Source organism: Scyliorhinus torazame, chromosome 17 (assembly GCF_047496885.1).
Source record: "Scyliorhinus torazame isolate Kashiwa2021f chromosome 17, sScyTor2.1, whole genome shotgun sequence".
Taxonomy (NCBI): domain Eukaryota; kingdom Metazoa; phylum Chordata; class Chondrichthyes; order Carcharhiniformes; family Scyliorhinidae; genus Scyliorhinus; species Scyliorhinus torazame.
Genome location: NC_092723.1, coordinates 29411668 through 29436772, shown reverse-complemented (window position 1 = coordinate 29436772; position 25105 = coordinate 29411668). Strand labels below are relative to the sequence as shown.

The 25105-nt window shown below is 47.8% G+C and overlaps 1 protein-coding gene across 1 annotated transcript in view; it reads right to left on the bottom strand.

Annotated features, from left to right (window-relative positions):
• Positions 1–25105, bottom strand: part of LOC140393808 (sushi, von Willebrand factor type A, EGF and pentraxin domain-containing protein 1-like) — a 145950-nt gene that overhangs the window by 35491 nt on the left and 85354 nt on the right. The window contains exons 36-40 of the mRNA XM_072480270.1: positions 22494–22567; positions 16543–16639; positions 15868–15941; positions 13807–13903; positions 10784–10857 (exon numbers count right to left, since the gene is read on the bottom strand). Coding sequence (XP_072336371.1) covers positions 10784–10857; positions 13807–13903; positions 15868–15941; positions 16543–16639; positions 22494–22567 — 416 coding nt within the window. The remainder of the gene's footprint in view (positions 1–10783; positions 10858–13806; positions 13904–15867; positions 15942–16542; positions 16640–22493; positions 22568–25105) is intronic.

Genomic DNA, 25105 nt, shown 5'->3' with positions numbered 1-25105 from the left:
GTAATGGGGGGAGATTTCAATACGGTGTTGGAACCAGGGCTGGACAGGTCGAGGTCCAGGACTGGAAGGAGGCCGGCAGCAGCCAAGGTGCTTAAAGATTTTATGGAGCAGATGGGATGAGTAGACCCGTGGAGATTTAGCAGACCTAGGAGTAAGGAGTTTTCGTTTTTCTCCTATGTCCACAAAGTCTATTTGCGAATAGACTTTTTTGTTTTGGGAAGGGCGTTGAACCCGAAGGTGAGGGGAACGGAGTATACGGCTATAGCCATTTCCGATCACGCTCCACATTGGGTGGACTTGGAGATAGGGGAGGAAACAGAAGGGCGCCCACCCTGGAGAATGGACATGGGACTAATGGCAGATGAGGGGATGTGTCTAAGGGTGAGGGGGTGTGTTGAAAAGTACTTGGAACTCAATGATAATGGGGAGGTCCAGGTGGGAGTGGTCTGGGAGGCGCTGAAGGCAGTGGTTAGAGGGGAGCTGATATCAATAAGGGCACATAAAGGAAAGCAGGAGAGTAGGGAACTGGAGCGGTTGCTGCAAGAACTTCTGAGGGTGGACAGGCAATATGCGGAGGCACCGGAGGAGGGACTGTACAGGGAAAGGCAAAGGCTACACGTAGAATTTGACTTGCTGACAACGGGTACTGCAGAGGCACAGTGGAGGAAGGCACAGGGTGTACAGTACGAATATGGGGAGAAGGCGAGCAGGTTGCTGGCCCACCAATTGAGGAAAAGGGGAGCAGCGAGGGAAATAGGGGGAGTGAGGGATGAGGAAGGAGCGATGGAGCGGGGAACGGAGAGAGTGAATGGAGTGTTCAAGGCATTTTATAAAAAATTATACGAAGCTCAACCCCCGGATGGGAGGGAGAGAATGATGGGCTTTCTGGACCGGCTGGAATTTCCCAAGGTGGAGGAGCAGGAAAGGGTGGGACTGGGAGCACAGATTGAAATAGAGGAAGTAGTGAAAGGAATTAGGAGCATGCAGGCGGGGAAGGCTCCGGGACCGGATGGATTCCCAGTTGAATTTTACAGGAAATATGTGGACTTGCTCGCCCCGCTACTGATGAGGATCTTTAATGAGGCAAAGGAAAGGGGACAGCTGCCCCCGACTATGTCTGAGGCAACGATATCGCTTCTCCTAAAGAAGGAAAAGGACCCGCTGCAATGCGGGTCCTATAGACCTATTTCCCTCCTAAATGTAGACGCTAAGATTCTGGCCAAGGTAATGGCAATGAGGATAGAGGATTGTGTCCCGAGGGTAGTCCATGAGGACCAAACTGGGTTTGTGAAGGGGAGACAGCTGAATACGAATATACGGAGGCTGCTAGGGGTAATGATGATGGCCCCACCAGAGGGAGAAACGGAGATAGTAGTGGCGATGGATGCCGAGAAAGCATTTGATAGAGTGGAGTGGGATTATTTGTGGGAGGTGCTGAGGAGATTTGGTTTTGGAGATGAGTATGTTGGATGGGTGCAGCTGATGTATAGGGCCCCAGTGGCGAGTGTGGTCACGAATGGACGGGGATCTGCATACTTTCGGCTCCATAGAGGGACAAGGCAGGGATGCCCTCTGTCCCCATTATTGTTTGCACTGGCGATTGAGCCCCTGGCAATAGCATTGAGGGGTTCCAAGAAGTGGAGGGGAGTACTTAGAGGAGGAGAAGAACACCGGGTATCTCTGTATGCGGATGATTTGTTGTTATATGTGGCGGACCCGGCGGAGGGGATGCCAGAGATAATGCGGACACTTCGGGAGTTTGGAGAGTTCTCGGGATATAAACTGAACATGGGGAAAAGTGAGTTGTTTGTGGTGCATCCAGGGGAGCAGAGCAGAGAAATAGAGGACTTTCCGCTGAGGAAGGTAACAAGGGACTTTCGTTACTTGGGGATCCAGATAGCCAAGAATTGGGGTACATTGCATCGGTTAAATTTAACGCGATTGGTGGAACAAATGGAGGAGGACTTCAAGAGATGGGACATGGTATCCCTGTCACTGGCAGGGAGGGTGCAGGCGGTTAAAATGGTAGTCCTCCCGAGATTCCTCTTTGTGTTTCAGTGCCTCCCGGTGGTGATCACGAAGGCTTTTTTCAAAAGGATCGAAAAGAGTATCATGAGTTTTGTGTGGGCCGGGAAGACCCCGAGAGTGAGGAAGGGATTCTTACAGCGTAGTAGGGATAGCGGGGGGCTGGCACTACCGAGCCTAAGTGAGTACTACTGGGCCGCCAATATCTCAATGGTGAGTAAGTGGATGGGAGAAGAGGAGGGAGCGGCGTGGAAGAGATTGGAGAGGGCGTCCTGTAGGGGGACTAGCCTACAAGCTATGGTGACGGCCCCATTGCCGTTCTCACCAAAGAAATACACCACAAGCCCGGTGGTGGTGGCGACTTTGAAAATTTGGGGACAGTGGAGACGGCATAGGGGAAAGACGGGAGCCTTGGTGGGGTCCCCGATAAAAAATAACCATAGGTTTGCCCCGGGGAGAATGGATGGGGGATTTGGAATATGGCAAAGAGCAGGAGTAACGCAACTGAAAGATCTGTTTGTGGATGGGAAGTTCGCAAGTCTGGGAGCGCTGACCGAGAAATATGGGTTGCCCCAAGGGAATGCATTCCGGTATATGCAACTGAGGGCTTTTGCGAGGCAACAGGTGAGGGAATTCCCGCAGCTCCCGACGCATGAGGTGCAGGACAGAGTGATCTCAAAGACATGGGTGGGGGACGGTAAGGTGTCAGATATATATAGGGAAATGAGGGACGAGGGGGAGATTATGGTAGATGAGCTGAAAGGGAAATGGGAAGAAGAGCTGGGGGAGGAGATTGAGGAGGGGCTGTGGGCGGATGCCCTAAGTAGGGTAAACTCATCGTCCTCGTGTGCCAGGCTAAGCCTGATTCAATTTAAGGTGTTACACAGGGCGCATATGACTGGAGCACGGCTCAGTAAATCTTTTGGGGTAGAGGATAGGTGTGCGAGATGCTCGAGAAGCCCAGCGAATCACACCCACATGTTCTGGTCATGCCCGGCACTACAGGGGTTCTGGGTGGGGGTGGCAAAGGTGCTTTCGAAGGTGGTGGGGGTCCAGGTCGAACCAAGCTGGGGGTTGGCTATATTTGGGGTTGCACAAGAGCCGGGAGTGCAGGAGGCGAGAGAGGCCGATGTTTTGGCCTTTGCGTCCCTAGTAGCCCGGCGCAGGATACTGTTGATGTGGAAGGAAGCCAAGCCCCCGGGGGTGGAGACCTGGATAAATGACATGGCAGGGTTTATAAAGCTGGAACGGATTAAGTTCGTCCTAAGGGGATCGGCTCAAGGGTTCACCAGGCGGTGGCAACCGTTCGTCGAATACCTCACAGAAAGATAGAGGGAATGGAAAAGAAGAAGGCAGCAGCAGCAGCCCGGGGGGGGGGGGGGGGGGGGGGGGGCGGGGGGGAGAGGGGGGGGAGGAACCAGAAGGACTCTCAGGGTTGTTAATATATATGTATAATATGTATAGGGCGTTGCTATAAATAATTGTATATTGGACTGTTAAATCATATTTTTGGAGAGTGTTTATCTGAGACAAGGCAGTTGCCATTTAGTTTTAGTTTTAGTTTTTGTTATATATTATTTATTCTTTGTTTATAAAACAGGTAATTGTTATTTATACTGTTATATTATTGTGTAAAGGATACACAATGTACTGTGATGGTGGACCAAAAATTTTCAATAAAATATTTTTTTTAAAAAAGGCCTGACAGTGGCAATTGTGGGGCACTGGCTGTCATTTTCCTATGCTTTTTAGTTATGGGGTGGTGCCAGAGCAATGGAGAATTGCAAATTTTAAATCCTTGTTCAAGAAAAGGAATAAAGATGAGCCCAGCAACTATAGGTTGGTGAGTTTAATCTTGATTGTGGAAAAGATTTTAGAAATGATACCTTGGAATAAAAGTAAGTCACTTGAACAATTGTGAGTTAAGTCAGGAAAGCCAGTGTTTTGTTACCTGTAAGGCAGGTAATCTGTGCTACTCAACTCAGTTACAGTGGAGGCTTTGGAAGAAGGCTCGGAGTCGTCCAGAAGTTTTACAGAAGGTTTATTGAGCAGGAGCAGGGTCGCATCTTCTCGTGTCGCCTGACGAATTTGCTGCAGCCTCTCATCCGTTGCCGGGAGTGTTTCCCTGCACCACTCTGCATGAGCTTCTACATTATTAATGGAAGCTGGAGGTGGACTGTCAGCATCAATGGCTTGGGATAAGGTGTCAAGCTATTATTAGGTCCTTCCCAGGAGTATAGACCAGCGTGAAGTCGTACCTCCGCAATTTCATCATCATGCGTTGTAGGCGCGGCGTCATGTCATTGAGATCTTTCTTGATAATGTTGACCGGTGCCTATGATCAGTCTCCACTAGAAATGTGGGAAGACCATACACATAGTGGTGGAATTTTGTTATATCCGTGATCAATCCCAGGCACTCCTTCTCTATCTGTGCATACCTGCACTCCGTGGCGGTCATCGCTTGAGAAGTGTAAGCCACTGGGACCCAGTCCGACTGGTCATTCTGTTGAAGTAGCACCGCACCAATTCCATGTTGACATCTCCGATCCCATGCCGACTCGGAGAATCGGCGGGGGGTGGGGCGCAAATCCCGCCACGCCGCTCCGACGTCGGCAATTGTTTGCCGGGTCAAAGAATGCCAGTGTTGGAGCTGCCATCAATTGGTGCTTCAGATCCACCCACTCGTCTTGGTGGCGTGGAGTCCAGTCAAACTCCGTGTCCTTCCTTATCACTTGTCGTAACGCCGTCGTCCGTGCTGCTAGGTTCGATATGAACTTGCCTAGGAAGTTGATGAACCCAAGAAACCTGAGCACCGCTTTCTGGTCACGTGGCCGCTGCATGTTCTGAATTGCCGCGATCTTCTCAGCGTCCGGCTTCACCCCGTGCCCTAATATCGTATCACCCAGGAAGGTCCGAGATGAACGTGCGAAGGTGCACTTGGTTTGGTTGAGCTTCAGCCCAAATTGGTGGATTCTTTGGAAGACTTGTTTTAACCGAGCAATGTGGTCTTCCTCTGTTGTTGACCATATTACGATGTCATCAACATGTACACGGATGCCTTCAATGCCCTCCGTCATCTGCTCCATAATTCTGCGAAATATTTCGGATGCAGAGATAATCCCGAAAGGCATACGATTATATCAGTGTCGTCCAAATGGTGTGTTGAAGGTACGCAGCAGTCGGCCGGAATCATCGAGCTGCATCTGCCAGAAGTCTTGTGAGGCATCAAGTTTGGTGAATATGCGAGCCTTCGCCATTTCGCTCGTTATCTCTTCTCGCTTGGGGATAGGGTAGTGATCCCTGCGAATGTTTTTGTTCAAGTCTTTGGGATCTAAACAGATTCTGAGTTCACCGGACGGCTTCTTGGCACATACCAATGAGCTGTCCGCGATCTCAAAACGTAGTCCTTTCGTGACTTTCTTAATAACTACTTGTAGGTGGCGTGATCTCCTCGAGGTGATTTGGTTGCCATTGTAGTCTGTTAACTTGCATGCAGCAGGTATCATCTCGTGTGTCCCTGGGATGGATGCGAGATCTTTGCTTGTCATAAAGTTCGCGGATGCTCCAGTGTCAAGCTTGAACGTAATCGGGTAGTTGTTCACTTGCACCGTGGCACTCCATTCGCTTGTGGATCCAATGGTATGCATGTATTGAGGCTGTGTGGTTAGCTCGTGCGGTTCCTCTGTGGCATTTATGATTCCAACGCTGTATGTGTTCTCCCAGGAGTGGAACTCTTCGTGGTCGGAAAAGTTTTCTTCGGGTGTCTGAGTGTCCATTGCATCTACTGTGCGAACCTTGAAGTTTCCATGTCTTTGCATTGGAGAGTAATATTTGGCTGTGGACTGACACTGAGAGGCAAAATGATTCATCTTGGAGCACTTTAACATCTTTTCCCTAGTGCAGGACATTTCCCTTTTAAATAGGCGGTGCCACAGCAGTAGCACGTTATGACGTCCGTGATGTCACGCGTCGGCAGCGATCGCGCATGAGCGACTCGCTCTTCTGGCTGGGGTCGGTACTTTACAGACCGGAATCTTGCATGATTGCATTTCTCCTGACTGCGCGCATGTGCAGACATGCTGTAATGGGCGCCAGCGGCTGGAAACTAAGGCCTGTGAGGAGAGGCCACCATTTTGACATCTTCCACCTCGTGGAGTACTTTCTCCATGTTTTTTTTCTCAAGAAGCTCCAGGTACTGCTGTTTTTTCTGTTCTTGCTGTAAGCATTTTGCTATGGTAGTTTTTAAAATTAAATCATTTTGCTGCATTAATGATTCCCTTAAATTTTCATCTGAGAGACCATAGATTAATTGATCCCTGATGATGGAGTCTGTTACATCAGCATCTTGTTACATCACCTTGTGCTAGCAATCGGAGATCTGTGATAAAATTAGAGATAGTCTCCCCGTTTTTTTGGAATCTGTTACGCTGGTTAAATCGTTCCATGATTTCATTTGACTGTGATTTACAGTGTTCATCAAATTTTGCCATTATCACTTAAAAGCTAGTTTTATCTTCATTGTCACCATATGTAAAAGAGTTATAAATGTCTACAGCTTGCCGGCCTGCCGTTGAGAGTAATATCCCAATCTTTCTCTCGTCGGGGGCTGCATTTAAGGCAGTAGCTGCCATGTATATTTGAAGCTGCTGTTTATACATTTTCCAGTTACTATTTAAATTACCGGTAGTTTTCAGCTACTCTGGAAGTGGCGTGTGGTCCATCGCTTCGGTAGGTTGTTTGGAATAAAAATGTTGCGAAGTCTTCCACAGTCGAGCGGCCGGCCCGTTACTTTTGCTGCTTGTTTTGGTTCTTTCTGGTCTCTAACCTAATCTATCTAGTACTGTCCAATTAAAGCCAATCTGGTACCATGTTTTGTTACCTGTAAGGCAGGTAATCTGTGCTACTCAACTCAGTTACAGTGGAGGCTTTGGAAGAAGGCTCGGAGTCGTCCAGAAGTTTTACAGAAGTTTTATTGAGCAACACAACTTAATTAACTGCGTGAGTTCTTACTTTAAGAACTGTATTAGTAGAAAGGTTACAACTTTTCTATACCCTACAACTAGACCTGACCACACTAGCAGCCCTGAGCTAAATCTCTGCCTCTGTCCTCCTCACAGTCTAATCCACCCAACAGGCCAGAGGGCTGCTTGCTTCCCCTTTTATGCACGCCAGTGCTGCCCCCGAGTGATCTTTCCATTACCCATCAACCCCTTCTGTACATACCCAATGTAAAGATCACTACAGCCAGTACAGGTTTATTAAGGGAAAATCATGTTTAACTAGTTTGCTAGCCAGATAAAATTTTAGATGAGGGTAATGGGGTTGATTTGATGTATATAGACTTCATAAAAGCATTTGACAAAGTAACGCGCAACAGCAGCAAAATTAAAGCTCATAGAATGAAAGGGACTGTACAAACATGGATACAAAATTGGCTGAGTGGCAGGAAAGAGAGAGTAATGGTGAATAGTTGTTTTCTCAGACTGGAACAAGATTTATATTAATGTTCCCCATGGGGTTTATCTTAGGACAAAGGCAGACAGATTTACAGGGGAAGGTGGGGTGGGGAGGGGTGTCCGGAGAACGTTGAAAGTGTGGTAGAGGGTGGGGTGAATGGAGTCGAAGGTGGGGTTCTGGGGGGAAAGATCAGGGTACTGGTGATAGGAGATAACAGTGACAGTCAGAGGGGGAAGTGGATAGCTATAGGGTGAGAGTTTCAGGATGTGTGTCTGCCAGTTATAGGTGTCATTCGCTGGGATGCAGAGGGAGACTAAAAAAGTGGCATGGTTGTGGCAACCACTGTCCAATCTTGGGAGTGGCTTGTGATAGATGCACTTGAATTGTGACCCTCTTAAAGGTAGGCAAAAACAGCATGTACATATCTCAAGGTCATTGATAAAGTGTAACTCACCAGGCACACACCAGTCATATACTGTTGTGAAACAGACAGTTCAAATTATCCACTGGTGGGGCACTTAATTTGAAGAGGAAAAGTTATTCCAGTGAGTTGGGCTTCTAATGAGCATTCATGAGCTGCAAATGAATCCAAACATAGTTCCTGACATAGATCAGCAGGAAAGCGAGCCACCTTTAACCAGCCATCAAAGCCAGGAGAACAAAATTCCAAACTCATTTCCCGACGGCAGAAAACTGGCTTTTCCCATTACTCCAAATGTTGTGACCCACCCCTGCGACGAAGGAGGGGGCAGAGTCAGGATGGCAATGGACACAGAGCTGTCGGCTCTGAGGAGGAGGAAGGCATGTGGAGGTGGATGGTGATAGGGTGCAGGGTAACGGGGGGGGGGGGGTGGGGGGGGGAGGTTTAAGGGTGACAGAGGGGAGAGTATAGATGACATTGGGAAGGACAGCGGTGGTGGGTGGAAGTTGGTGTGGGACAGCAGGAGGATTAAAAGTGATGGAGCGAGTCTGAAAAGTAACACGCACCATCTTTCCAGTTATAACAATGCAATGTATTCCATGTAAAAGTGTGAGGCGTTGAAGTGGAAGGAGGGTTTTTCGGGTGGGTGGAGTTCATGGTCAGCACAATTGGCCAACCAAAGGGACCCTCTAATAATCATGAGGAAACTGTTCAAGAGCAATGTTCAGTTATGATCCTTACTCTATGGTGAACACACAGCAGCAGGTTTGTTTCTGAATCATGGGTCACATAACATCGAGATCCTAGCAAGGTGTGGAGCTTCCGTTTATGCTGTGCTATTTACCATCGGCTGTATTTCAGAGGCAGGGATGAAGAGAAGGAACAAGATGTATACCACCAAAGAGTGCAGCTGGTGGTGGGCAGACATCTTACAACTTCAAACCATGATCCTCAAGGGTGAATGATCACGGTTGACAAGGGACCATGTGGTTGATCTTAAATTGTGATACGGTGTGAATTAAGTAATGGCATGATGGGAAAACTGGTCAATGGGAAGACTGGTCAAAAGGTTTGATACAATGTAAGAAAGGCTGAAACTACTCATTCCAGCTCACCAGGCCCATGTAAAGAATGCTGCCCGAACCATTTCCGACTGAAAGGCTGATAAAGCCAACTCTGCATAACTTGAAGTCTGAAAAGATCAGCGAAGGTCAAGCCATTCCAAAACACCGGACCTCGGCAACTCCTGATAAAACTAACTTGTCATAACCCAGGGCCGTAGGAATTAAAACAAGATAAGCTTAGGAAGAAACAAGTCTATTCCGATCTTTCAATGTTCCCTCCAAGGACTAAATAATGGTATGAGTGATGTGACCAAATATGGTCTGTTCTATGCTTCCGTTTTATTTCCGATCAAACTCCTGACTATACTGTTGTCACACAATCTTGATAATGATAATGTATAAATATTGAGCTAATTCTCTGCGAAAGCGCGGAACTTGTGAAAGACTCAGTAGTTTTGTTGACTGCTCTCTGACTTCAAGTTTCAGCCATTACTGCATGCAGTTGTTTCGAAAATAAAACTTTGTTATTCTGTTTTAACGAGTGTGTTGAATCTTTCTACTACAGAAGTGGGAAAATATTGATTTTGACACAATGATGTCAAGGCAATGATCTCTTTATAGAATTGTGAGGATGGTAGAGATAAGTGAAAAAGTGTCGGTGTGAAGTTTCCTTCAGATGGCTCTCATCACAGTGGTCATAGAACGATGTCTCCATACACATTCATGTATGAATAGACAGAATACCCATCTCTGGTCCTCCAGGTAGTCCTTTACCTGGAAGGTGGGATGCCAAGTCCAGACAAAGGGCAGGTGACGGGCGTAGCACTTGCTTGCTGGCTTTGAGATGGAGTGAGACCTGTAAAGGACATGCACACTAAATGTATCACTTCAGTTTGTTCCCAGACTCACTGAGGCATCAATGCTGCAGGCAGCAGGCAACCTGTCTTGGTAATGGTTCTCACATCCTGATGAGGAGATGGAGAACCTGTCACCAGTTATCACAGAAGCAATGGCCTGGGCAGAAAGAGGTCTCTAGAAGGTCAACAGACTATTGCACATGGACCACTGCCTCAGTGAGCACTGGCCCAATCACAGCTCTGCTCTTGTCTCAAGATGTGCACAAGGCAATGCTGGTGATGCCCTTGTATATCCTGGGATGCAATTCCTCAAATCTGCAAGCTCCTCCAGTTCAAGCTGTGGTTGCATGGAGTCATGTGGAACTCCTTGATGCAATGAGTGAACGTGTGTCCCAGTGCCCTTTAAAAACAGCACCAGCAGGCCAGAGGGGCAGTGTATGAATATGGGGAAAAGGCAAGCAGGATGCTGGCCATTCAGCTGAGGAAGCAGGCAGCGGCGAGGGAGATTGGTAGGATGAGGGGCAAGGTGGTGACGACACCAGCACCTTTGACACATGAGGTTATGGCAGGGAGGGCGATTTCCTGCCTGTCCTGCCACAAAAAACACTGAGCTCCTCACAGATGTACAATTAGTGAGCTAAAACGTGGAAGATCACATGTGTTCATCCGCCCCACTGCCCAACAGGAATTGCATGGACGTTTCTGTCCACCACTGCACCTAGTCTCCAGAATGCAGAATTTCATCCTATATTTCATTAATATGCAATGTTCAGGAAACCATTGAACAACTGTTTCTTCCTTTTCAGAAAGGACAAACTCCAAGCTAGAGGGTGTCAAAATAGAGTGGAGAGAAAAACCTGGTTGGGAACCAACAGTACATGACAATTCATTGAAAGTGGTTCATTCATTTGACATAGACAAACAAGTCACTTTACTAAACAGGGAAATATAACTTACGTTCACAGGATGGAACCTCACCATCCCATCCCTCAGCTGTACATTGTCGATAATCTCTCCCCACCATTTTGTGTCTAGAAAAAGAAAACTACCTTTTATCAGTGACCTGAAGATTAATTGAAAAGCAGTTATAATTTGCCGATCAGGTATGTATACTAAGGTCAAGAGAGGAAAAATCTAGTAAACTCTTAACAAAGGGTGTTAAAATAAATAAATTCAAACAACCAATAAAGAACAAACATTTACTCAAATGACATCCATCTGCCAAATATTTATCCCCTCATTTAACCTATCTATATCCCTTTCAAAACTCTATCTCTGTCTCTTTGCAAAATTAACTTAGCAGAATCATGTAGGAACCAAATACAATGGTGGAATTTTAACAGTGGTGTGCTGTACCCAACAAGTGTTACAGATACTGTGCAGCACTTCTGCTCTCTTACTCTTTTCTATTTCCTACGTGATTGCAAATTCAAACGGAAGTACCAGCCGTGTGCACAGGAAACACATGTGATTGTGCAATGGGGAAATGGTAAAACCAGCCATCAGCTGACAATGCTGCAACTAGTGATAGGCTTTGAAAGAGCCTCCTGGACAAAGAGGGAGGCTCTGCATCACAACCATAACTTTAATGCCAAAGGCTCGTCTTCTCTGATGCCTTCCCTGAATGGTTGTGTCCTGACCAGCCTCCCCTTCCGGTGCTGCTTGCTGCTGGCACTGTGGCCTCTGTTGTTGACAAGCAAGAGCTCTCCTTTGTTGCATCCTCTCCTCCTGTTCCCAAGATTGTAGGAACACTGGGTGAATGAGACCCACAGGAATTCCAGCAATTCAACTGTGAAGAGGGGAGACAGTGAGATGATATCCTGTGTGTCCATGGATTTCACCCTTAAAATGGATGAGCAGCGAGACTTGGCATAAATGGTTCTTTTTCTGGATGGCAGGATGTGACGAGTGGTGTGCCACAGGGATCATTGCCGGGTCCTCAACTTTTTACAATCGATATAAGGGACTCAGGTTAAGGGACTGAAGGTATGGTTGCCAAATTTGGTGACAACACAAAAATAGGTAGATAAGTAAATTCTGACAAGGATGTAAGAAGACTACAAAGGGACATAGATAGGTTAAGTGAGTGGGTAAAAATTTGGCAAACTGCAAAATAGGTCAATTGGCCATGCTAAATTGCCCCTTAATTGGGAAAAAAGAATTGGGTACTCTAAATTCATAGTGAAACAAAATGGCAAATGGCGAATGATGTAGGCAAATATGAAGTTGTCCACTTTGGCAGGAAGAATTAAAAAGCTTATTATCTAAATTGGGAGAACATAGAACACACAGTGCAGAAGGAGGCCATTTGGCCCATCGAGACTGCACTGACCCACTTAAGCTCTCACTTCCACCCTATAACCATAACCCAGTAACCCCTCTTAACCCTTCCTAACCTTTTTGGACACGAAGGACAATTTAGCATGGCCAATCCACCCAACCTGCATGTCTTTGGACCGTGGGAGGAAACCGGAGCACCCGGAGGAATCCCACTCAGATACGGGGAGAACATGCAGACTCCGCACAGACAGTGACCCAGCCGGGAATCGAACCTGGGACCCGGGCGCTGTGAAGCCACAGTGCTATCCACTTGTGCTACCATGCAGAGCCCTGAGATGAAGAGAGATGTGGGTGTCCGAGTGTATAAATCACAAAAGGTTAGTATACAGGTACAGCAAGTAATTAGGAAAGCTAATAGAATGTTATTGCTTATTGTGAGGGGAATTGACTACAAACACCAGTGGGTTATGCATCAGTTGTACAGGGCATTGGTGAGGCCACATGCCAAGTATTGTGTACAGTATTTAGGGAAAGATGAATATATATTGGAAGCAGTTCAGAGAAGGGTTACTAATGTCAGGAGTGGGTAGGTTGTGTTATTGGGAAAGATTGGACAGGTTAGGTTTGTATTCTATCAGAGTTTAGAAGAGTAGGTGACTATTTAATCTAAACCTTTAAGATCCACCTCTGGAAAGGTTATTAGAGATGGTGAACAAATGCTGGCCTTGCTAACGACCCCGATAATGACCCTCATGAAAGAATATAAGAAAACATTAAATAATACGCAGCGGGATTCTCCGTTCCCGAGTGTTGATGCCGGGCAGGATTCATGGACTTCCACGACAGTAAAACTGGCGCCGTACCTAGACTGATTCAGGGCCATTGAGGGGCTCGCGCAAGCGCCACGTGGCACACAATCAATTCCAATGAGAAACGGCATGGAATTCGCCTGGCCCATGATTGACCCTTGGAAGTCTGACAAGCTTGCAGCCACATATACGCACTTCACTTCCCACACACACTCATCCTAGCCAACAAGATGGCACTGGTTGGGCTGAAGCACATCCATCCTGATGATGGATCAGCTGGGGCCAGAGGGCCTGGGACCTTAATGGGTGGCCTGGGGGACACCCATATGACCTGTGGCCATAAGTTCACAGTGGGCAGTCAGTGGCGTGCGCAACTGCATGGCTGCCTTGCAGGCTGCGGCAATGGTGTACTGTGCCCATCCACCCCGACCCCACAGCCCACCTCCTGGCCAGCCCTGCTACTCACCTCACCCTGGCAGAAGCCCCCACCGGTCAGTGGTACAACTGTCAGCACATTATGGCAATGTTGGACACCTTCCATACTCCTTCAGCAGCCATGGCGGATGTTTCACGATTATTAGACGCACAAGTGAACCTCGCCGTCAGGAATTTGCACCAGTGGAGGCGAAGCATTGCCGAGGCCCCGGAGAATACTGGGTAAGGCCCGCTAATGATATGCCAACGCCGTTTACTGTATGTGCGGTGTGGAACGCATTGACACCGCTGTCAAGACCCCAGAGAATTGCGATTTGGCGTGTAACTGGTACCCACACTATTTCGGCATCAAAACCAATTCACCACCCCATCGCATTTCCCGATTCCACGTCGGCCGAAGGAGAATCCCACCATGGTCCTTCACCAAAATTATTCATTCATATATTGAATACTCACCCACTGTCACAATAAAATGTAACTTTATTTCCAAATGTCTTATTTGGTGCCTTGTAATATCCATTTAGAATCTCCCCTGGGTTACCACAGGCTATTGCTGCACAGAAAAGGAGATAAGGCAGAAATGTTACAAAATCGAAAAATCTAGAACAGTTTCTTCTCATTGCAATTCACAGATATTTCTGGAGATGAATAGCTACAACAAAGATTGCCCACAATTTCAAGTTGTCTAACTTTGGAATTCATCTCTCAAAATTATGGCCATACAAATGCAAGACCATCTCTAAATCTGCAATACCTCACAACAACAGGTCTCTTTCTCTCTGTCATTAACATTGCATTTATTGGCATTAATCTTCGCCAGTAATGCAAAAACATGGGTTCAATTTATTATCTGCAGTGGTGGGGCTGTATACAAGTTAGAGATGGCCCACTGACCGAATTAATGCCACTCAGGCACTTACCCGGTCAGAGTCAGGATTAGAGTTGGCCTCAGGAGGACTGCTCCCCTCCGAGACCTGCCAGCTAATCAGAGGCCAGCAGCTCTTCAATACTGGCAGTGCTTATGGGAGGCGTAATATTGTAGGAGGGCCAGGCTACAGAATTGTCACTGGAGCCTGGAGTGAAGGTAAGTCAGGTGGACTCACCGAGCCCAGCCGAGGAGGAGCAGGCACATATCTTCATCTGTGAGCAGCCCGTGCAATGGTGGGTCCCTCTGTTGGCTTCCCAAATAGAAGTGAGTGTCCCACAGGGACACTCACCAAGGTTTACCCGATTTGTTTCCCAAATGGTGTGGCTCCGCCCATTGTTGACTGAATCTCAGTGGCAGCGGGATGGGGACCTTAAGTGGCCATATAAGGGTTTCAATTGAATCCAGAGCAGCGATGCCAGGTCTCTATCTGAACATTCCCGCCTCCTGAGCCACCTCCAGGTGGTCACCGCTAGGGGCGGCACAGTGGTTAGTACTGCTGCCTCATGGCGCCGAGGACCCGGGTTTGACCCCAGCCCTGGGTTACTGTCCGTGTGGAGTTTGCACATTCTTCCGTGTCTGCGTGGGTCTCACCCCCACAACCCAAAAGATGTGCAGGTTAGGTAGATTGGCCACGCTAAATTGCCCCTTAATTGGAAAAATAAATAAATGGGTACTCTAAATTTAGTAAAAAATAATAAAATAAGTGTAAATGTATACAATGGTTTCCCTATTGGCTGCACGAATACTATGAATTCAGTAAAGCACAGACAAAGTTAAACTTTAAAAGAGAATGGAACTGGAAGAGAAGAGAATATGGGTCACTAACACCAATTGCACTTTTGCTTCACTTTCTATTTCCTCCTCCTGGATCTCCCATGGATCAAACTATCGCTCCCTGTCAACTCAATCTTGTTAAAATCATCACCTCCCAACACGCACCAAAACTTGGCTCCTATTAATTAGAAGTAGAAGATTTTAAAGTTTTCTGCTGGGACAAGGATTGAATTGATGAATGGTCATGTCCAATTTCACACATTGACTGCTTGGAGGAGTAGAGCAACAGGGCATGAGAGGGCCTGGGTTTGCGTAGATGGGGCAAGGGTCGTGTGTGGTGGAATGGGCAGAGGTGATGAGGGCTGAAGGGATGTTTTATGTTTTATTGTTTTTTTTACAGAAATTGACAATGTTGGAACACAGAGGCAGGCCTTCCGCCAGACTGCCTCCGAATCCAGCAGCCTCTGTACCAGTTCCGGGGCAGAGGGCCAGAATCCCATTTCACCTTGCTCCCCCGAGAATGAAAATTCCAACTTCAGTGGTCACGTTGCGGAGGCAGGAATAGCCCTGACTCTGCATTTCAGAGGTAGGAGCAAAAACGCAGTAATGTGCAACGTTGAAACAAAACATTGAGCAATAGTGTAATACTATTTCAAGAAATCAGAATTCCATGTACGGTACGAAGATGTCAGGATACCGGAGGGAAGAAAACTTGGATGTGAACCAACGCTATAAGAATTCATTGCTGGCTGGTTCAATCATTTGGTAAAGGAAAGCAAATCAGTCACAATGCAACAGAGGGAAACATAACTTACGTTCACAGGATGGAACCTCACTATCCCATCCCTCAGTTGTACATTGCCAAAAATCTCTACCCACCATTTTGTATCTAGAAAAAGATAAATGAACCACGTGTATTAGTGACCCAAACATTAACTGGGCAAGCGTTAGTGTGACGACCAGGTTAGAATTTTAAAGGTTCATACAGAAATACCTCTATCAAAACAGCAATAAACTTTTAAAGATGGAAAGATGGGACCAGGTTAAAAGAATAATGAAGGAATCAAATACAGTTGTTTGTTGTTGTGAAATAAATTAGTGCTGCTGAGACCCATTGCACAGGAAAATATTGGTGCATCCAGCTCACATTCGAGCTGATTTTTAATTCAGTTAAAGAATTTTGAGGAACCAGCAGACACATACGACCTATGTTAATCTCAGTTTATTGGCCTAGGGATCATTAACAAATTCAGCATTGCATTACTTTTCCAGTCCAAGCATTGACATTTCTTACCTTGATCAGTGCAAAGATTTTTTTTTGAATTGTGAGTGCAACACTAAATTAGCGCCTCATTCAGGGCTCACACTGAGAGCGGTTATCAGAAATGTGAAGTACAAGGGACACCCATCTGAAATTATCTTAATCGTAACATTCAAATAATCCAGTCCCTCACCAAAATTATGCATTAATTTCAACACTGACTACTTACCCAATGTCACAATAAAAAGTAACTTTATTTCCAACTGTCTGATTTGATGGGGTATAATATCCATTGAGAATCTCCCCTGGGTCACCACAGTTTATCACTACACAGAACATCAATAGGAAAAAATAGGATTACTTCAAAACTCCAAAACCTTCAACAGTTATTTTTGTTGCAATTTTTAATACGAAAAGGAATAGCCACAACTAAATTGTGTACACTGTTGTTTGGAATTCATTTTTCAAAATTATGGCAACACAAATGCAAGACTTTTTCTCAATCTGCAACACCTCACAACATTGTCTTCAATAGCACCAAACACTGACCTCCATCAATCTTCACCAGCAAGACCAAGATCATAACGTAAGGTATCCACCTACTACCAAATAGTGAGAGACCAGAAGTCATGGAGGAGCAAAGATATTTAGGGATCCATGTAGAGTACAGAATATAATCAAGATGGTTAATTAATTACAGTCCATCTTTTCAAGGGTGGTGGAACTCTGAAGTGATTTCAAAGTCTCTTCTCCAAAACAAAGATCACTTATTTCCATTACCAGAGCATTATCTGCTCTATCTCAGCACCCCCGCCACTAAAACCTTCCACGATGCTTGTGTCACCTCATCAATATCTACTTTCATTCAAGGGTAAATTATGCAATGTTATAACCTGCCTGCTTACCATTGGCTGGGGACTAATGGCAATCCCACAATCCTGTGGGAGTATGAGCTTCCCCAATGAGGGGGGCAGAGAAACCATTAGTAAACTCCATGTATAAATAAAGCTGGCCAGTTTGGAACCAGCAGGAAGGAGTGTGCAGCAAGGGAAGTTGCTGCTGCTGTTATATATATATGTTATTGTAAATGAATGTTATTACTTTGTATCCTTAAAACTCGTGCTGGATTCTTCGTGGCCTTCACAAAACTGGCGACGAGGGTTAAAGTGAATAGCTCTCTACACTGCTGAAGCCACCTCACTGGATTTTTGTTGGATACAGGTTGGAAGTTGTTTTCTATTACACCATGCCTCTGTACGGGACGTTTGGATGTTTTTGATGCTGCGCTGGAAAGCTGGAACCAGTATGCACAACGGATGCGTTACTATTTCCGGGCAAACAATATCACCGAAAACGAGCGCCAGGTGGTCATATTGCTCACCGCCTGCGGCCCGCATTCGTTTGGGGTGATTAGGAGCCTTACGTACCCAGCTGCGCTGGACACCAAAACGTTTGATGAACTTGTGAATTTAGTGGGGCAACATTTTAACCTAACCCCATCCACGATAGTCCAGCGTTACCGGTTTAATACTGCTGAGAGGACGCCAGGAGAATCCCTTGCCGACTTTCTATCCAGGCTATGCAGGATTGCGGAGTACTGTGACTACGGTGAGACCTTGTCAGAAATGTTACGCGACCGTTTGGTTTGCGATATTAACAATGTGGCCACCCAGAGAAAGTTGTTAGCTGAGCCAACATTGACTTTTCAACAGGTCATTCAAATAGTATTGTCCCGAGAGAGCGCAGAATTTGGAGTGCAGGAGCTACAGGGAATGGAGGTGCATGCCTTGGGGCGCAACCCCTTCCGTCCAAAAACGTCCCCCCGCACTCCTGCGGTACCTTGGGCGAGGCGTCGTCCGGATCGACGCCACTGGCCGTCGCACATTCCTCCCCGAAGGGAGCCTTCTCCAGAACCAATGGATGAGGAGCCATGTCCATGTCAGACTTGTAGGCGCCGACCCCGTCGCGGACGCCGGTCCTGGGGGCGCCAGATGCGTCGTCGTTCCGACCGAAACTGGGACCAGCCCAGGGGCCGTACCTTCCATGTGGATGAACCTCCGGCAACTATTCCTGAGGACGTGGAGACGGAGGACGACTGCCTGCAGCTGCACTGTGTGGCAGCTCCCCGTGTGGCCCCCATTAAGGTGACAGTACGGATCAATGGTCACCCGCTTGAGATGGAGTTGGGCACTGGCGCAGCGGTCTCCGTGATTGCCCAGAGGACATTCGACCGCATCAAGCAGGGTATACAGACCCTTACATTAACCGACTCACAGGCCAGGTTGGCCACCGACACGGGGGAACCACTGGACATTGCAGGAACTACAATGACCCCTCTTGTTTATGGATGCCAGGAAGGGCGTTTCCCACTTATCGTGGTGCGCGGCCAGGGGCCCAGCCTGTTGGGTCGGGACTGGTTGCGCCATTTGCAGTTGCAATGGCAGCACATCCTCCAAACAGTTTCTGGAGGGTTGACTGAGGTGCTAGGACGATACCCAGATGTATTCCAGCCCGGTTTGGGGAAAATAAAAGGGGCCGTAGCCCATATCCAAGTCGAACCAGGAGCCACGCCGCACTATTTCCGGGCCCGCCCGGTCCTTTACGCCTTGCTCGAGAAGGTAGAAGGGGAGCTCACTCATTTGGAGAGTTTGGATATTATCAGGCCCGTCTGTTTCGCTGACTGGGCAGCACCAATTGTACCTGTAATGAAGCCAGATGCCGCAGTTCGCTTGTGTGGCGACTATAAACTTACAGTGAATACGGCTCGACTCGACCGAAGCTTGCAGGCGGACTCTCATTCACAAAATTAGATATGAGTCACGCCTACCTACAGTTGGAGCTGGACCCTGCCTCCCGACCATATGTAACGATTAATACACACCGGGGCCTGTATGAATATACATGGTTGCCCTTTGGAGTATCCTCTGCCTTCGCTATTTTTCAACGTGTTATGGAGGGCATTTTGAGAAGTTTACCGCATGTCACTGTCTACTTAGATGGCGTTTTGATTACAGGGACGTCGGAGCAGGATCATTTGGAAAATCTGGAGGCTGTCCTTAGACGCTTTTCGGAGGCTGGAGTTTGTTTACGTCGCACAAAGTGCGTATTTCAGGCAAAGAAAGTAGTCTACCTAGGTTATCGGGTGGACCGCGAAGGTTTGCACCCCATTGCAGAGAAGGTGCGCGCGATTCAACAGGCTCCCGCCCCGATTGACATTTCGCATCTTTGTTCTTTTCTCGGTCTCATAAACTATTACGGGAAGTTCCTCCCCAATCTGGCAACTACGCTGGCCCCGTTGCACCTTCTGCTAAATAAAAATCACGCCACCTGGGTTTGGGGTCAGCCGCAAGAAACCGCTTTCCAGCGGGTAAAGCAACAATTGTCGTCATCTGGGTTACTAACCCACTATGATCCTGGAAAGCCTTTGCTCGTCACATGTGATGCATCCCCGTATGGTATTGGGGCCGTCCTGTCCCACAAGATGGAGAACGGGGCCGAGCGGCCGATAGCTTTCGCCTCCCGCACATTGACTGCAGCGGAGAAAAAGTATGCGCAGATCGAATAGGAGGGCCTGGCAGTGGTTTTTGCAGTGAAACGCTTCCACCAGTACGTGTATGGCCGCCATTTCACTATCGTGACTGATCATAAGCCCCTGCTGGGACTTTTCAGAGAGGATAAACCAATACCACCCATTGCTTCCGCACGGATCCAGCGCTGGGCTTTGTTGCTTGGTGCATCCGAGTATTCTCTGGAGCACAAACCAGGAACGCAGATAGCGAATACCGATGCACTGAGCCGATTGCCTTTATCGACCGGCCCCATGTCGACCCCCACGACCGGTGAGATGGTTGCAACCCTGACTTTTATGGACACCTTGCCTGTCACAGCATCACAGATCCATGAGTGCACCCAGACGGAGCCAGTCCTGTCAAAGGTTCGGCACATAGTCCTGTATGGTGGGCAGCATAGACAGCTCCCAGGCGAGTTGCGGGCATTTTCCTCCAAGCTTTCAGCATTCAGCATGGAAGACGGCATCCTCTTGTGGGGGACGCGTGTGATTGTCCCGGAAAAAGGACAGGAGCTGATACTAAGAGACTTGCACAATGGGCATCCAGGTGTGACCAAAATGAAACTGTTGGCCCGGAGTTATGTCTGGTGACCAGGCCTCGACACCGACATTGAGAAGGTGGCCCAAAACTGCTCCATTTGCCAGGAGCATCAGAAGCTTCCGCCGGCCGCGCCCCTACATCACTGGGAATGGCCAGGGCGGCCTTGGGCGCACTTGCATGCGGATTTCGCAGGCCCTTTTCAAGGATTCATGTTCCTTCTATTAATCGACGCCCAGTCTAAATGGCTAGAGGTGCATAAGATGCTGGGCACAACGTCCTGCGCAACAATTGAGAAGATGCGTTTGTCTTTTAGTACGCATGGCCTCCCCGAGGTGCTGGGCACAGGTAACGGCACTCCATTCACGAGTGAGGAGTTTGCGAGGTTCATGAAGATGAACGGCATACGCCATATCCGCACTGCCCCTTACCACCCAGCTTCAAATGGGTTGGCAGAGCGTGCAGTGCAGACATTCAAACGAGGCCTAAAGAAGCAGTCTTCCGGATCAATGGACACAAGACTGGCTCGCTTTTTGTTTTCGTATAGGACCACCCCCCATGTGGTGACTGGGGTAGCTCCCGCAGAACTCCCAATGGGCCGGAGACTTCGCACCCGCCCTAGTATAGTTTTCCCGGACATTGGCGCAAAAGTACGTCGCACACAAGAACGACAGGGACAGGGTTTTTCTCCGCATCGGCCGATTCGGCAGTTTGTGCCCGGTGACCCAGTGTTCGTTCGGAATTTTGCTGGTGGTGCCCAGTGGGTTCCTGGCGTAATCCTTCGCCAAACGGGCCCTATATCTTACCAGGTGCAAGCCCAGGGTCGTCTCCAGCGCAAACATGTAGACCACGTTCGGTCCAGAAGACTATCCCTTCCAAAGATTCCCCACCCCCGGAGCTCATTGCTCCAGCCACAGAGACCAGAGACAATGGAAGATAGTCCTCACAATCTTCCTCTGGTGCCTCACTCAAAGCCTGCGCAGGTCGTTACAGAACCACGCGGCGATAGACACGTCGAGATGACAGAGGCAGCAGACTCTGACTCCGAGATGGAGACACAGGACGCATCAGAGGGGGAATCCTCGGGCCCACGGGCCGTGGATGTACAACCGTTACGCCGTTCATCACGGAAGCGCCGGTCTCCGTCTCGTTACACGCCGCCTGATACAGCGCCGCGTGCAAATGGTGTCCGGCCTGCGGCAAAACGAGTCCGACGCCCTCCTTCGCCAGGGTCTTCGGTGGATTCCTAGAACTTTGGGGCGGAGGGATGTTATAACCAGCCTGCTTACCATTGGCTGGGGACTAATGACAATCCCACAATCCTGTGGGAGTATGAGCTTCCCCAATGAGGGGGGCGGAGAAACCATTCGTAAACTCCATGTATAAATAAAGCTGGCCAGTTTGGAACCAGCAGGAAGGAGTGTGCAGCAAGGGACGTTGCTGCTGCTGTTTTATATATATATATATATATGTTACTGTAAATAAATGTTATTACTTTGTATCCTTAAAACACATGCTGGATTCTTTGTGGCCCTCACAAAAGTTTCCTATTGGCTGTACTAACACAACCAATTCACCCCAATAACACAGTAAGATCTTTAAATAACAATGGAAGAAAAGATAGTATGAGCATGATTTAAGTGTAGATCATGAACATCATTTGCACTTTTCCTTTACTTGCCTCGAAACACGCAGATATCAAAGTGCAGTGGGAATAAATCTTGGATGTAGCTCTGCACTACATAACAATTCATTGGAATTTGTCAATAATTTGTCACTAAAAGCCAAGTTAGTCACTGTAATATCCTGCACAGAATATACAGGATGAGAATGCTTGTCTCCCCCACGCTCCTTGTGGAGTACGAGCTCCTCCGCTAGAAGCAGGGTATCTCAATTAACCAATGTATAAAAGGTCGGCAATTAAGGCACCAACCAGAACAGGAACCTGGTAGGGATCTACTGGGTAGCGTACATATCTTTTTTGTAAATAAAACATTTTTTCTTGTTTTACTTGGTGTGGACTCTCCGCCCCCTTATTATGGTCACTTTACAAAACAGGGGAACATAAACTTACGTTCACAGGACGGAACCTCGCCGTCCCACCCCTCAGCCGTACATCGCCGATAATTCCCGCCCACAATGCTGTATCTAGAAAAAGAAACACATGCTACCTGTTATCAGAGTCATGAAGGTTGATTGGGAAAGTGTTACAGTTCGCTGACCAGGTAAAGATTCATGGAGGGAAAATCAATTAAACTACCCACAAACAATAGCAAAAAATAGCAAACATGGAACTAGGTGAGTGAACAATGAAATAGGAATCAAGTACTGTTGTATTGCAATTTAAAACTCAAAGCTCAGGTCAGACCCTGAATGAAGTAGAGAGCACAGGCGAGGTATTGGTGTATGAAGTTCACTTTCCAACTCACTTTTTATACAATCTAAGCATTTTAATGTATCAGCAGACATGGAAGTCTAGTGTTCATCTAAAAAATGGACCTTGTTATTGATAACATATTTATCATTTCCATCTTTAAATTAATATTCATATTTCAGCACTAATATCCTTCACCTTGATCACTGTAATGACTTTGGGTGGAATTTTGCACTTAACCGGAGGACGGGTCACCATTTAGCCACTGGTCCTGCTGTTGTCAATGGGGTTTCCCGTTGAATGCACCCCCCGCCGCTGTTAAATCTGCCACTGGCATGAACGGAAAATCTCACCCTTCGTGTTAAATTGCCAATTGAATGCTAAAATGGAAGCCTCATTCAGAGCTCACACAAGAGCTTCTATCAGAAACATGGGGCAATTTCTTCCACTCCGGGCCCAAGTTCAGTGGTTGGAGCAGGAGGTCGGAGTAATGTTTCCTTGATGCACAGGACGGTGATTATGTACAAAAATGTGCTGCCCACCTCATATTCATGTGCATGGTTTACATCGAGGCTTGTGGTGGGGTCGAATTTGGCAACCCCATCATCTTGTCCGGGTGCCACATTGGGTGGCACGGTAGCACAGTGGCTAGCACTGAGCCTCACAATGCCAGGGACTTGGGTTTGATTCTGACCTTAGGTGACTATGTGGAGTTTGCATGTTTTCCCCATGTCTGCCTAGGTTTCCTCTGGGTGCTCTGCTTTCCTCCCACAGTACAATGATGTGCAGGTTGGGTGGATTGGTCATGCTAAATTGTCCTACAGTGTCCAAAGATTTGCAGGTTAACTGAGATTATGGGGGTAGGGCGGTGGAGTGGGCCGAGGTAGGGTGCTTTTTCGGAGGGTCGGTGTAGATCTGATGGGCCGAATGGCCTCATTCTGCACTGTAGGGATTCCATGGAAATGGCACCCAGTCCTTCATTCATGGTGCAGGGAGCCTTGCAGAAAAATGTGCAACAGAAGGCAACAACCTCCAGCCCCATGACTCAGCGATGTCATCAAGGTGGTCCGTGCCCATGGGGCCCAAAGGAGGACTGCTCGTAGTACAGGAAATGCGTCCGCTAGAATAAATAAACATTGTATGAATTCCAAACTTACATTGCCAAGAATGTTGTGATTCTCTCATGGGATGTAGGCACCAGTGCCTATCCCTAATTGCACTTGAGATGGTGGTGAGGTGCTGCCTTCGTGAGCTGCTGCAGCCCATTTGGTGTGCAGGTTATTCAACCAGTCGCAATGAAGACACGGCCATGGGGTGTAAAGTACAGGGAAACCTGCAGGTGGTGCTGTTCCCATGCACCTGCTGGCCTTGTTCATCTAGCTGGGATGCTTGTGGATTTGGAAGGTGTGATCAAAGCTGTAGTGTGTTGCTGTAGTTCAACTTGTAGACGTTCGCCTTCCTCCCTCCCTCAATCTGGCTGCAGCCAATGGCAAATGGCTCAGAGAGAACAGCAGCTTTAAACATTGCTGGGGACTCCTACTGATGAGAACCATCAGGGTGAGACTTGCTGCTGTATGGGCTTCACCATACAGTGAGGATTTAAAAAACAAAGCTCTCAGACAGTCTCCATAGGATGACTCAGGTTTTCCTTTTAGCTGTCCAGTTGTGCTGACCTCAGCTCCACTTACCCAAGCTTCCCTCCTCCCACCTCCATGTTTTGTCACTGGATACAGCCTTGCTGTAGAGCTGCCTTCCTGTCGTGATGGATCGCGTCATTTTTCAAACTCTCTCCACCACATTTTACCCTCCCCATGTCACCCTCCATCTTCCCCCCATCACCACTGAGTGCATCAAAGTGAACTTCACTTTCCCTATTGTAACCCTTGAACCTCTCCGCATTGATCTGGGCCTTGTAACCATTAACCTCAACTTGTCTTCCTCAATGAGCCCACATCATTCACAGCACCCATGCCCACCATGATCATGCCCAGTCCAATTATCTGTGCCACCATTCTTGTCCCCCTCAATGACCCATCCAATGAGAATTTCACCAGCTGTACCCCACCCTGACCTTCTCAACCTACCACACCCCACTTCCCCCTCTCACTGTGCCCATCCTTTTTCCATCAATACTGTCAGTTCCTGCCCCTCCTCCGACTCCACTATTGACTCCAATGATCCATCCCTATAAAACATTCCCCCTTCCCCGCTGACACCTGTGCCTGCTCACACACACCCTTTCCCTGCTCACTACCCCTACCATTCACACCACCCCTTTGCCTGCGCACACCCCCTTTCCCCATTCACCCTCC